The following is a 14627-nucleotide window of genomic DNA, read 5'->3' as shown; positions in this document are numbered from 1 at the left end:
GGCCTGCTGTGTTCATCCAGCTCTACACCTTGTTATCTGCAGGAATTATTATAGGTTTGCCCAGAGACATAGTTATCAAGTATTTTTGAAGTGAAATGTTCACCTAATATGCTAAACTTATTTGATAGATTAAATAAATCTGAAGAAGCAGCACAAATCAGTGATGTTAGTTATATTGCAATAAATTTAAAAGTTAGTTTAAAAAGTGTGTGAGAGGATCAGAAAAGGGAATGTATAATAATTATCCAGTTAAAATCAGTAATCAGTTTTCTAAATGATGACCATGACTAAGAGGCTGGATGAACTTTACAAATGTTAATGCATCATTACTTAGCATCTGTTATTGAATTAGTGCTTAACTGTCTTAGATTGTCTTGTATGAAGATGATTGCACATTTCCTCTGATATTCACCCTGTTAACTCATTTATATGTCTTCAGTTTGTGTCAAAATATAATTTTGTGGGTTTCAAAGACTGTCAAATATCAGAATTGCTCTTTTTAAAATATTAATTCATGCTGGACTGCTCGACTATGGAAGGGGTAAATGTAGATTTTTTTGAATTCCTGAAGCATCAAATGAAAATGGTTGCATGACGATACACAATCAGACTCTTAAACACTGGTCTTCATTCTTACTTCACCTGTCCTGGCACATGAAAGCTCTGTATCAGGAAATTTGCTCATTGTTCACACTGTATGCTGGTTGCTGATGAACACATGTCTGTAACATAAAAGAATTCCTACAATCTAAAATCACAGCAAAAGGTGCTTACATCTGACTGAAGATCAGCAAATATGAAGTTGGACAAAAAGTCTTTCTTCCAACATCCCTTATCAAGTTAGGTGTTACCTTATCAGGTTTTCAAGTTGAAATAAAAACCGAAAGAACTGCGGATGCTGTAAATCAGGAACAAAAACAAGGTTGCTGGAAAAGCTCAGCAGGTCTGGCAGCATCTGTGAAAGAAAAAACACAGTTAACGTATCAGGTCCAGTGACCCTTCCTCAGAACAGTTCTGAGGAAGGGTCTCGATCCGAAACATCAGCTTTCCTGCTCCTCTGATGCTGCTTGGCCTGCTGTGTTCATCCAGCTCTACACCTTGTTATCTCTAGTCATATATTGTCAGGATTCAACATTTGTGGACCAATCTTACTTGAAATTTCTATGTGTTTCTCTTGATCCTCCACTGTAACTCACCAATTGTCCAAGATAACCTCTTCAATATTCACTGTAATACTCTGATCATCCATCGCAACTGATTGACTCTTCAGGTAATAGTCTGAATCGATCAGAACTTACTGATTAATTCCTGTAACTCCCCACTCATCTACCATAGCCTCCTAATTATTCACAACTCCCGAAGACTTCATGGTATTGTTCCAATTCTTCTCTCATCATGAACAAAAGCGCTGGGGGAAATGAAAATGGATGTGTATGTTATATTTTCCATGTTCGGATGAAGTTATGAAAAACAATTGAAACAGCACCCATCTCAGCTGAAATTCTTTCCCTGAGTTGTTTGTTTGTATTGACTTTCAATATCCTACATTGCCCGACTTCTGTGTGGCGCTCGGAGTGTGAAAATAAAACAATACTCTTAACCTGTATGGAGTGGTTCAAGTACAGAAAATGCTGGAACTACTCAGCAGGTTAGGCACCATCTGTGGAGAGAGAAATGGAGTTAAAGTTTCAAGTCAGTGATCTTTCATTGAAACTGTTTAGCTGTGTTCTGTTTTTCAAAGAAATAGGCGAACGTGATGACCAATCTATGATTTAATTTATACCATAGCTGAGAGCAAGTGGTGCCCTACTCGACAGGTAGTGCTTGCTAGGGACATGGTTTATTTCAAAAGAGATTTTGTATGTTAATAGAAGTTACTTTCTCATGTACTCAAGGCAAAAGCGTTGGCAGAAGATCAGATCCATACTGAGACACCAACCTACTTGTCAATGTTGAAAGATTACATTCACAGTCAGTAACTTTCTGATACATAGAGGCTGTAGGCAAGGTGTCTCACTATCAGCATGTAATTGGAAGAATTTGCCAAGCACTTAATGCCTCAGGTAATGCTTGTTACGGGTATAGATAACAAGCAATTCATTTTAGCCCCAAGCTATTTGCTCCCATTCTGTTACTCTGCGTCTTTGATAAATGTTGCTGGTTCTTTAGTTACATTCTGTTTGCTATCTTTCACTGACCAGATTTCTTAATCAAATTCAAACATGGAAATGAGTCTAGCACAAGAAATGATTTTTTGTATACACAGTTTCAATATTTGAATACATAGAAAAGTAATTTTCCTGCTATAAGCTGAGGCCACATCTGCCTGTTTAGATGGCTATAGAAGGTCTCACAACACTGTTTTGAGACGATAGGAAATATCTCTATGTCCAGTCCAATATTTATCCCTTAATTACCATCGCAAAATTAACAAATTATCTGGTCATTATCACATTAATTGGCTGGCTTTATGCAAATGGAATGCTGCATTTCTGACCAGACCATGGTGACAATGCTTCAAAACTAATTAATTGGCTGTGAAGCACTTTGAGACGTCTGGTGGTCTAGTGTGCTATCTAAATGCAAGTCTTTTTTTTCTTTCTTTACAACCCTTGTCCTCAAATCCCCTACTATTCAGTATATAGGACTCACATAGAATCATCGAATACAGATGGAGACATTCCCAAATAAATGCAAGACAGGTATATCACTGATGGGTTTGTATAAATCCCAGGAAAGGATTTTGTCCTTGCAAGCAGTTTCAGAATGATTGTCCAGTAAAATTTACAGTAAAATTTAAGGGGGTCTTCTTGGGTCATTTACATCAGCAAGGGGTGGATATTAATTCAGGTTCATGTCAGTAAAGCATTATCTAATGAGGGTCAGCCACAACAAATTTATCAAGCTTTAATCTGCCAGTGAGTAGCAGATGAAAACTGTTGCCATTGTTTGCTAAAACTCTACATCGTTTCTTTTTGCAGTTTGGTGCTTCAGACTGTTAATCTTTTGTGTCCACATCATTCCAAACTCCCGTTACCAACTCAAAGTTTTCAATTTCTAATAGATTTCAATCTTAGCATGACTATAGGCACCTCTCTGTGTGACCCTTTCATATTTGTTGAGTGAACAATGTTTTGCAATGTCTCATAAGCTTTTGAGATGACAAACGGCTTTTAGCACCTTTGCTGAACTGTTTTGAAAAGATAAAGACCGTATATGCCATTCATCACCAAACAATGGGAAATGCGTGGGATAATAATTCCTTCGCCATATAGGACTCGGTGTTATGACAACAGGACTGAATGTTTGCTGAGATCTAGGGGTGGTAAATTAACCGCCATTGAAACCATCATTTTGCTCACCCTCGTTTACATACAGTCATTATGATCAATGAAAGTGCAGTCAAAATAAATCATATTCATCACTTTCCAGCCTGTACTCAATGGGTGTTTGATTGGGACTGTCCAATTAGTAAACACTGTAGGAAGGTGAACTGCTGAAACTGGACCTGGTGCTTGTGGTGTCCTGTTCTTTTTATTCTCAGACTGACAACATTATCCACTACTTCTGTTTCTTTTGTCACCAGCGGCACATCAAACCACCAGGCCTACAGCAGCACTGAGAGGAGAAGTGAGTCATCGAGTGCAGGTCCAGTTGCGCGGGCCCCACCTACAAATGGATGCAGCAAGACCAAGGAAAACAAGCATCAAAATCACCACAGACTGCGCAGGTACGAGACTTTTTTTCTCAGCTTCAATTTTGTCCAATATTAACAGTACTTCATCCGTTATTGACGCTGGATTTACAAAAGAAGCAAAGGTGATAAGACCAAAACCTCTGCACTCAGCAAATCGTTAGTGTTTGGAACGCACTGCCTGCAAGTGTGGTGGAGGCAGGTTCAACTGAGGAGGAAATTGGACAAATATTTGGATAAAAATAATGTACAAGGGTATGGGGAAAATTAGCACAGGGTAATAATGCTCATTTGAAGAGCTGGTGCAGGCCCAGTGGGCCCAATGGCCTCATTCTGCACTGTAAGGTCTCTGTGATTCAGTGATTTATATGCAACAATCACTTCCTTAAGCTGATCAGTGGTAAGAACAACATAGCAAGAACAGAGCAAGGATAAGGCTGAAATCAGTGTAAATTGTAGACATCACTGAGGTTAATAAACAGATTAAGCAACATTAAACTACTGAACACCAAAAAATTTTCAGATTGCTTGATCTTCTGTTTACTCTATTTGCTTTTCTTCCAATTAGATCTTTCTTTCTTCTTTCACTTTTCCCAATAGCTTGCATCATTCCGTAATTCCCTACTCTACAAGTTTGCATTCTTTGATATTTAATTTCTTTTTACGGACATTAAGATTTTTAAGTGTCTCCTCTGTCCTGTCGTCAGTTTTGCTTTACTTTCTAATTTTCTTGCTCTGCTCTCCTGAAGTTATTAGCTGTGAACGATGTTGAATACTGTGGTGATTTGTAGTTGAGTGGGTGCTGTCATCATTCCTACTTTCTGTGCCAAGGCTAAGAACATATTTAATTGAATTGAACTCCCATTGAAACAAACATTATGGTCATCCTTTATGCAGTTACAATGAACCATTACAATCCAATCAAAATAAATTATTTTTACCTTCCCTGCCTGCCTTGTAATCAATGAGTGTTGGATCCATGCTACCCTATTACTGCCCAGTGATAGAGGATAAACCACTATTGAGTCTTAATGAGAAGAAACATTTGTCTTATACAAGATGTAGTTTATTGCATGACAACCAAAGACACAGTTACATTGACTAGTTAGACAAAATTACAAAGCCTAACAGGAGGCAAATATGACACATCTGTCTCCACTGGAACTTCGTGGTAGACTACTTTCTCTCCAACAGAAGATGTATAACATCGTCAGCTTTAGTGGAGCTTGATGCAGCTTTGACATTAACTCTTTCAGAACCATTACATTATGGGGAGTGATAAAATAGTGGTATTGCTGCTGAGCTGGTAATCCAAAGCACAAGGTTAATATTCTGGGGATATGGCTCCAAATCTCATCATGACAATGAAATTTGAATTCAGTAAAGTCTGGAATTAAAAGTCTAATAGCAAGCAAATATCCACTGTAAACTGTTGTAAAACGTTTGTGGTTTATTTGATCTGTCACCTGGATATTATTCAATGAAAACATAAATAAGGAATAGGAGCAGGAGTAGACCTTTCAACCCCTCAAAATCACTCCATCATTCTCTACATTTTTAGTTGATCTTCTACTTCAATTCCATTTTCTTATATGCTCCCTATATCTTTTAATTCACTGAGAAGCCAAAAATTTATCTTAGTCTTAACTATACTTCACGGTGGAACATTCACACTCTCTGGAGTAAAGAAACGAAAAGATTTGCATCGTTTAGGTAAAGAAATTTCTCCTCTTTTCAATCCTGAATGACCGATGCCCTGTTCTGATGCTCTGCCTGTGAGTTCTGGATTCCCAACCAGGGAGAGCAACATCCCAGTGTCTACTCAGTCAAGTCCCTTCACTAAACCTCTCATTTATCTTTGAGCAAACCCATGTTTTTCTGAACAGTTTTACACGTTCCCTGCCTTTTAAAAAGTAGTAAATTTTTCTGTTCTGACTAAACTGAATAACTTCACACCTCCCCATATAAGGTGCCATCTTAAATCTTGCTGCCCATTCACCTGACCTGTATAAGTCTCTTTCCAACAACTTTGCGTCTTCGTCACAGCTTTACAATCCCACCCAACTTAGGATCATCAGCAAACGTAGATACATAATGCTTGGAATAAAGGCAAAGTATTGCAGATGCTGGAGATCTGAAGTAAAAGCAGAAAGTGCTGGAGAAGCTCTGCAACTGTCACAGCAACCATGGAGAGAGAAAGAAAAAGTCTGAGATAACTTTTCTGCAGAATTCCACAAATGTTGTCAGATTTTCTAAGTTTCTATGGCATTTTCTGTTCTTATTACATAATTCTTGGTTTCTTTGTCTAAACCATTAATATTGATTGTAAATAGCTGAGGCCTCACCACTGATCCTTGGGGAAGTCTATTAGTTTCACTAATCTGTCAATTTGAAAATGTCTTATTTATCCCTCTTCTTTGCTTCCTGTTAATTAATGAATCCTCTATCTATGTTAATATATTACCCCAACCTGATGAGCCTTTACCTTGTGGATTAAACTTATATCACCTCATCAAATGTCTTTTTGAAATCCAAGACTACTATGTCTAATGCTTTCCCTTTTGTACCCTGTTTGTTACATCCTCAAACAGCTCTAATAAATTTGCCATGCATAATTTCCCATTCCTAAAACTAGATTGATTTTGTTTGATAATTTTCTAAATGCACTGTTGAGACCAGAGAGTGGGCAGCCTGTGGAATTCTCTTCCACAGCTGAGGCCAAAGTGTTAAATGTTTTGAAGGAGGAGTCAGTAGAATTCTTAGGACTAAAGGAGTTAAGTGGTATGGGGAGAAAGCAGGAACAGGGCACTCAGTTGGATGATCAGCCATGATCATATTGAGTTGTGGAGCAGTCTCAAAGGGTTGAATGTTCTACCCCTGACCCTATTTTCTACGTTTCCTGTCAACTTGAGTCAGGCTAAGTATTTCCATATTTTCTCTTTCACTCCTGTTACATGTGCCATCTTTCAATCTGTCAGAAGCCTTCTGAAATCTGGAGAATTTTGAAATATCATAATTAGTGCATTCATTATCCCTGTAGCTATCTCTTTCAGACTCTAAATTTCTCCAACTATATTATCTCGGCTGATGCTGATTACTTTAAGATTCTTACTCTTTTTGAGTGTCACCAAAGGTTATGGTCCTCGTTCAACATTCAAACAAGTACAATTCCAAAAGGACTCTTGGAATGATAAACAGAAGGAGGATTCCCATCGATTTCTTCCACTAACACACTGAGTGCTCAAACCAAATAAAGGACCACAACACCCCTTTCTTTAAGATTAGTTAACTCATCACACTGAAAAGACCGAACATGGTATTATGATAGTCCACGTGGCTAGGCTACTTACAAGTTAAACTTGTTGATCCAATGGACATGCTATCTCAAGACATCTGAAATTGTCATGCCTTTCAATCAAGACTGGCTTTAATTGGACAAAATGGGATCGGAAGGTTAGTTTTCCAGGCAAGCAATGTACAGAATGATAAAAATAAATCATGCTTGCCTGCGACGTTGGCTACAGTGAAATAAACTCTTGGTATTCAGTTTTCAGAAAGAATGGATAGACACCTGAGCTTGAGGGCAGCTTAGTACAAATCAGTAATTTTAGGGGAGGAAGGTTGAACATTGGGAATCATTAAAACAGATTTGATCAGCATAATATCCCAAGTTTTGTAAAATTAATACTTCTACTTTGGGTGTGAAATACACTTCTTACAATATTCATACCATTGCATTTAAAATTGGATGAAAATTTAATCAGTTTTGCAAAGACCTTAATATGCAGCATATTCATATAATTTATGTGTATTGAAGTAACCATCTCAAATAGCAAAACTGAAGCTGTGATTTTTAACATGTTGAGTTTCCTTCCTGAAGAATCAGCAACAGTCCATACACACTGACTGCCCTGAAGCCATGCATGAAATTGGGACTTTCATTGAGTCTCATCTCTGACTATCTGATCAGCTGGCAGTTTGTCAGTTCCAGGAACAAACATCTTGTAGCCAGGACTGGGACTGCAAGCAGGTGTCAGGGGTCCAACACCATGAGTGTGGATGTTGGTGGACAAGCCAGGAGCACCCACAATGCCCAGACCGTCTACTGGGGATGGGACGGGTATACGCAACATTGAAAAGATGCTGTTGGTGGTGGTGCCCCCTGCTGTGCCTTAACCCACCCAAGCAGGATCACTTTCCAGGCTTCCTCTCCCTATGTCCAACCCCTGGCCTCATCATTGCTACTGACCTCATCCTAGCAGCTTGAAAATTGAGTCTGGATGGGAAACACACAAAGTAATCTTAATTGGTCATTAATTGCCACTTATTTGGAACAAAGGCTTGCAGCAAAGTGTCTCTGGATGGCCCACCCCACCAGAATATTGCAGAGAGATTGGAGCAATCAGGTACCTAGTGGGATAGTATTCCAAGGAATTTCATGCTCCCCCCCACCACCTGTAAACTTGCCAGTGTGAGAAATGTAAAATTGTACTGCTCCTAGGGGCACAATTTTCTTATTGCAATCTTGGATCATTTTTCAAATTAAGATCCACTTTTGAACACAGACTGTGTACTCCAGGAATGTATTCAGTTTATGTAGTTGGAAATAGATTACCGCAAATAATTCTAAGTAAATGTCTAAACAATGTAAATTTGCAGAAGATAAACCACAAAAACGCTGCAGCAGCTAATGAACCTTTCGTATTTGGTAATTTTCAATATTGGCTTAAAGAAGGTTCCACAGGACTAATTAATTACAAATACTAAAACTACAGAAATAGAATATATTGAATAGAATAGTGTTGGTTAAAATTGAGATACTTTCATGTGTAGCCTCGTGGCCTATTGGAGAGGGTACCAACTTAATTTGACAATGCTGTGAATATATTATACACTCAGACAGCAAAAATTTATATTAGTGGCTGAGCCTTCAAGTCTTGACAACGTCAAGAGCCAATTAAGTAGAAAGGTGATGGTTAACAAAAAGAACCTTTGTCTCACAGTACTGTGTACTTTTGGGCTCTCATTAGAGAGATGAAAGAAGATAAGATATCAGATTTTAATGAATCACACAGAATATTAAAGGGCATTCCAATCTGTGATCTTTCAGCTTTTATTAGCTAATCCTGCAGCTATAATATGATATATTATGATTAGTTGCTGGAGGTACGTGGAGAAGACACTGACAAAAATCCCATTAAAATTCTCATTGGGAACATCTGTTCATAACGGTGTTCCTAGGAATTACGAATGCTCTGCTTGTAAAAATGTCATTACTGCTTGCATAGTTAAAGCCTCTACAAGAGGGTCACAACGCACAGCACGGGTCCTGCTGTAACGGAGAGTAAACACAGTTTGAGTATATTGCCTAGCTGTATTTATTATTACAGCACTCTAGTAATCACAGTTTACCCAAGCAAACCCCAAAAATCAGAAAATTTCCTATTGGCCTCCATAGCCAAATTCCATTCCGTTAGTGCTGGTTCTTCCTCCACAGATGTTGCCAGACCTGCTGAACATTTTCAGTATCTTCTATTTTTATTCATTATGTAAAACAAAGGCAAAACAATCAACAGCATCTCTATTTGACTTTTCACACAGATTTCTGTAGAAATGTAAGTTCCTAAACATGTAATATTGTGTAGTTTTCTTGTTATCCAGGACTCCTCCAGTGAAACAAGAAAATACTTCCATTTATAGCACAAATCATCTTGGGGTATTGTTCCATCTAAAATGCCCCGAATTTCCTAGTTGTACAGGAGCTGACATAAAAACCTCAAATTATTAAGACCCAGTTTTTGATCTGCCACTATTTTCACAGGTCAACCTATCAATTTATTGTTGACCAATATGCGTGTAAAAAGACTCTCATTACTATATTGCTCCAAGGTCATTGTTGAGGACACAGCTAATAACTCCATTGGACGTAAAGACTGTAAATTTATTGAGTGAACTAAAAATACATTCATTAATCTAGTTTCAAATTTGTCTAAAAATGATTTGTGCAGATAAGGTACCTTGCAGCTTATCTGAACAGTGAATGATGAGAGTAGTTTCAAGTACAACGTAATCGTAAGAAATTGCACTGTCTTCTTCTCAAAATGCATTAAAATGATAATTTAATCCAACAGCTCCAATATTATAACCTGAGAGAAAGTTGCTGAAATTTCAGGTTAGTAATACATAATCTTGAGTCTATATTTTAAATTGCAACACCAAAAGATCTTGTTCCTGACCCTTTTTATTCATGAAAACTATTCCAATGGATAATATCATGAGTTGGAAAGATATTTCATGGACATGTTCAAATTATTGTCATTAATTTGTAGAACCATCAATAAAAATCAAGGGAAGCGACATAAATTTTTCAGTCAAGCTCAAATAATACTCAACAGCATAGAATAATACAGGATCAAAACTGACCATTCACTCTATCATGCCTCTGTTGGTTCTTTGGCATCCAAATTGCCTCATTTCCCTTTTTTTTCCCCAAAAACTCTTCAACCTTTTCTCCCCATCAAACATCTTCCAATTCCCTTTTTGAAATCACCTTTAAAATGTGTCATCAGATTACAACCCCTTCTGCCTGTGGTAACAGTGACTTCTTATATCCTGCATCAAAGCAGTATATGCCTTTGTACATGAAATAACTCCTTGGAGGGTGCTATCCTGTCACCAAGTCACCCTTTATTATCTTCTGGAGAGTCCTTGACACAAATCCCGCTCATTCAGAGCCGGCTGTCGGAGTGAACAGAACTTCTAACACTCCTGTTCTTATCTGTCAGCTAGGGCTCCCTGATTGGACCAGGTTAACAACCCCAATCAGGGAACTCATTCTGAGGTCCACCTGGCTGATCTCATTACAATCACTACAAAACACCTCTGACCATTTTCAATGAACCCCTCAGGAAAACAGCCTCAGCTTATCCATTCTCTCCACAGAACTGAAATCCTTGGTGCCATTCTAGCATGTCCCTTCTAATCTTTCCTCTTCCTCCCTGAAGTGTAGTGCCCAGAATTGAGCATACTCCAGTTGAGGCCATACTAGTGTTTAATAAAGTTTCAGCTTGACTTGTTTGCTTTGGATCACCGAAGTCAGATCATCCTTTGGGCTTGGGGATAACCCAACCAGTGCTCACTTTCAGGGCTTGCAAACTTCACATCCAATCTAGGTCTGTTCTTAGTCTCGACCCCTGGAGAAATCCACTGTATTCCTTCTACCAACCTGAAAAACAACCAATCATCACTTTTGTTTTTTGTCACTCAGCTAACATCATTTCCATGCTTCCGCAGCCTTTCATATTCCATGCAGCTTAGTTTTCCTGGCAATCCTGTTTTTATTTTATTTATTCGTTCATATGATGTTATTTCCCACAACTAATTTAACTTGAACAGATTTATTCCCTAGCCCATTTCAGAGGCAAATTGAGAGTCAGCCACTTTTCTGCAGGTCTGGAGTCATATATAGGCCAGACTATGTAAGAACAGCAAATTTCATTCCCTACAGAAAATTAGTGAACCAGACACAATATTTGCTGATGGTTCATTACTAAGATTAGCTTGCACTTTGAGATGTTATAATTAAATTCATGTACAGCACATTGGCCTCATTAGCTGCATCATCTCTTTCTGTTACATCATCAATAAACTCATTCAAATTAGTCAAATGTTATTTTCCCCTTAGCAATTCCATACTGGCTTCCCTTAATTAATCCACATTTATCCACGCAATTGCCAATTTTATCCTGGATAATTATTTCCACAAGCTTTCCCACCACCCAAATCAAACTGCCCAGCCTGTCGTTTCTGGCCTTAACTTTATATACTTCTTTGAATAAGAATATAAAATTTACAATGCTTCATACCACTGACACCAGCACTAATCTGTTCCCCATGCAGATGGCCTTAAGGCCCTCCGCTTCTTCCTGTCCCGCAGGCCCGACCAGTCCCCCTCCACTGACACCCTCATCCGCTTAGCCGAACTCGTCCTCACACTCAACAACTTCTCTTTCAATTCCTCCCACTTCCTACAGACAAAGTGGGTAGCCATGGGTACCCGCATGGGCCCAAGCTACCCCTGCCTCTTTGTAGGTTACGTGGAACAATCCCTCTTCCGTACCTACACCGGCCCTAAACCCCACCTCTTCCTCCGTTACATTGATGACTGTATCGGCGCCGCCTCGTGCTCCCACGAGGAGCTCGAACAGTTCATACACTTCACTAACACCTTCCACCCCAACCTTAAGTTTACCTGGACCATCTCTAACACCTCTCTCCCCTTCCTGGACCTCTGTCTCCATATCGGGCAACCACCTAGAAACCGATATTCATTTCAAGCCCACCGACTCCCACAGCTACCTAGAATACTCCTCCTCCCACCCACCTTCCTGCAAAAATGCTATCCCCTATTCCCAATTCCTTCGCCTCCGCCGCATCTGCTCCCAGGATGAGGCATTCCACTCCCGTACATCTCAGTTGTCCTCGTTTTTCAAGGACCGTAACTTCCCCTCCTTGGTGGTCGAGAACACCCTCAACCGTGTCTCCCACATCTCCCACACCTCATCCCTCACACCCCGTCCACGCAATAAAAACCAAAAAAGAATCCCCCTCGTCCTCACGTACCACCCCACCAACCTCCGGATCCAACGCATCATCCTCCGACACTTCCGCCATCTGCAATCCGACCCCACCACCAAAGACATCTTTCCCTCCCCACCTTTATCTGCTTTCCGGAGGGACAACTCTCTCCGTGACTCCCTCGTCCGCTCCACACTCCCCTCCAGCTCCACCACACCCGGCACTTTTCCCTGCAACCGCAGGAAGTGCTACACCTGCCCCCATACCTCCTCCCTCACCCCCATCCCAGGCCCCAAGAAGACTTTCCACATCAAGCAGATGTTCACCTGCACATCTGCCAATGTGGTATACTGCATCCGCTGTACCCGGTGTGGCTTCCTCTACATCGGGGAAACCAAGCGGAGACTCGGGGACCGCTTTGCAGAACACTTACGCTCGGTTCGCAACAAACAACTGCACCTCCCGGTCGCGAACCATTTCAACTCCCCCTCCCATTCCTCAGACGACATGTCCATCCTGGGCCTCCTGCAGTGCCACAACGATGCCACCCGAAGGTTGCAGGAACAGCAACTCATATTCCGCTTGGGAACCCTGCAGCCCAATGGTATCAATGTGGATTTCACAAGTTTCAAAATCTCCCCTCCCCCCCACCGCATCCCAAAACCAGTCCAACTCGTCCCTGCCTCCCTAACCTGTTCTTCCTCCCACCTATCCCCTCCTCCCACCTCAAGCCGCACCTCCATCTCCTACCGACCAACCTCATCCCGCCCCCTTGACCTGTCCGTCCTCCCTGGACTGACCTATCCCCTTCCTAACTCCCTACCTACACTCACCTTTCCTGGCTCCATCCCCGCCTCTTCGACCTGTTTGTTTCCTCTCCACCTATCCTCTCCTCTATCCCTCTTCTATCCGCCTCCCACTCTCTCCCTATTTATTTCAAAACCCCCTTCCCCTCCCCCTTTTCTGATGAAGGGTCTAGGCCCGAAACGTCAGCCTCTCTGCTCCTATGATGCTGCTTGGCCTGCTGTGTTCATCCAGCCCTGCACCTTATTGTCTCTAATCTAAGGAAGGTTGGTGGAATATGGCCAAACAGTCCTATAAATTCCTCCCTTACTTCCCTTATTATTCGCAGATGCATTCCATTCAGTCCTTTTAAACTTTAAGTACAGCCCATCTTTCTCGACTCTCCTCTATAAACATATAGCCCGTCCAGTGTTTTAACGCCTCCTCTGAAGTTTCTTTTTTCTGCCTGATTCTCACTTGTCTTATCCATCTGACATTTGCCATGCACCCTCTTTTCCGTTTGATGTTACTTCCTATCTATCTTGACATCCAGGGAGTTCTAGCTTTGCTTCCCTACTTCTTCCCCTCCTGTGAATGTGCTTCTTCTGTCCCTGATGCATCCTATCTTTAAAGACAGTGCATTGATGCATGATAACTTTGCCTGATAATCTTGGATTCCAATTTAGCTGGGCCAGAATCATTGTCACCTGACTAGAATTGACCCACCTCCAATTAAAAGTATCCATTTTAATTACTCCTCCCCCTTTTCCATTGTTAAGATCCTGTGACCACTCTTTCCTAAATGTTCCCCTCTCGACACTTGACCCACCTCATTTCCCAGAACCAAATCCAAATGTCTCCTCTTCAATGGCTCAAAAACATGCCAATCTAGAAATTTCTCCTGAATGCTCATAGCCCTCTCTGTATCAAACATCATTACTATTGAAGTCTATCAAAGGACGAAGAAGTCAGTTAGCTCAGTTGGCTCGATGGTTTGTTTGCAATGCCCAGTGACTCCAGCAGTGTGGGTTTAATTCCTGGACTAACTGAGGATACCATGAAGGGCTCTCCTTCACAACCTTTCCTAAGACCCTAATGTGATGATTCTTAGGTTAAATCACCACCAGTCATCTCTCTCTAATGGGAGAATTGCTCTCTGGTCTGGTAAGACTATATTGCCTATATTCATTATAATTATGAAGTCCAAAATTTGGGAATATTTTCAGTGCTCAGTGTATCAAGTTATACGTGACCAAAATAGAATCGAGGAAATGTGTCATCATTATTTCAAGGACATAACTAATCTTAGATATCAAGATTCTCAAACTGTTGAATGAGATAATTAGACAACAAATACGTAAATAAAGAGCACATCTGGAATATTATGTACAATATTGGTCTCCTTGATTAAGGAAGTATACAAATGTATTAGAAGCATTTCAGAGAAGATTTACTTTAACTGATACCTGAAATGAACATTTCTTATTTTGAAGAAAGGTTTAACAGTCCAAGATTGTAGTCACTGGAACTTGGAAAAGTAGGAAGCAAGTTGTATGAACCATGTACTCCCTAT

The 14627-nt window shown here is 40.3% G+C and overlaps 1 protein-coding gene across 1 annotated transcript in view; it reads left to right on the top strand.

The window, feature by feature from the left end:
• srrm4 (serine/arginine repetitive matrix 4) overlaps nucleotides 1-14627 on the top strand; it is a 344995-nt gene that overhangs the window by 252730 nt on the left and 77638 nt on the right. Inside the window, exon 2 of the mRNA XM_048611588.1 lies at nucleotides 3587-3730. Within this exon, the coding sequence (XP_048467545.1) occupies nucleotides 3587-3730 (144 nt within the window). The remainder of the gene's footprint in view (nucleotides 1-3586; nucleotides 3731-14627) is intronic.

Source organism: Rhincodon typus, chromosome 24, assembly GCF_021869965.1.
Source record: "Rhincodon typus isolate 14 chromosome 24, sRhiTyp1.1, whole genome shotgun sequence".
Taxonomy (NCBI): domain Eukaryota; kingdom Metazoa; phylum Chordata; class Chondrichthyes; order Orectolobiformes; family Rhincodontidae; genus Rhincodon; species Rhincodon typus.
The sequence above is the reverse complement of the archived record's forward strand: the minus strand, read 5'-3'. Positions and strand labels throughout refer to the sequence as shown.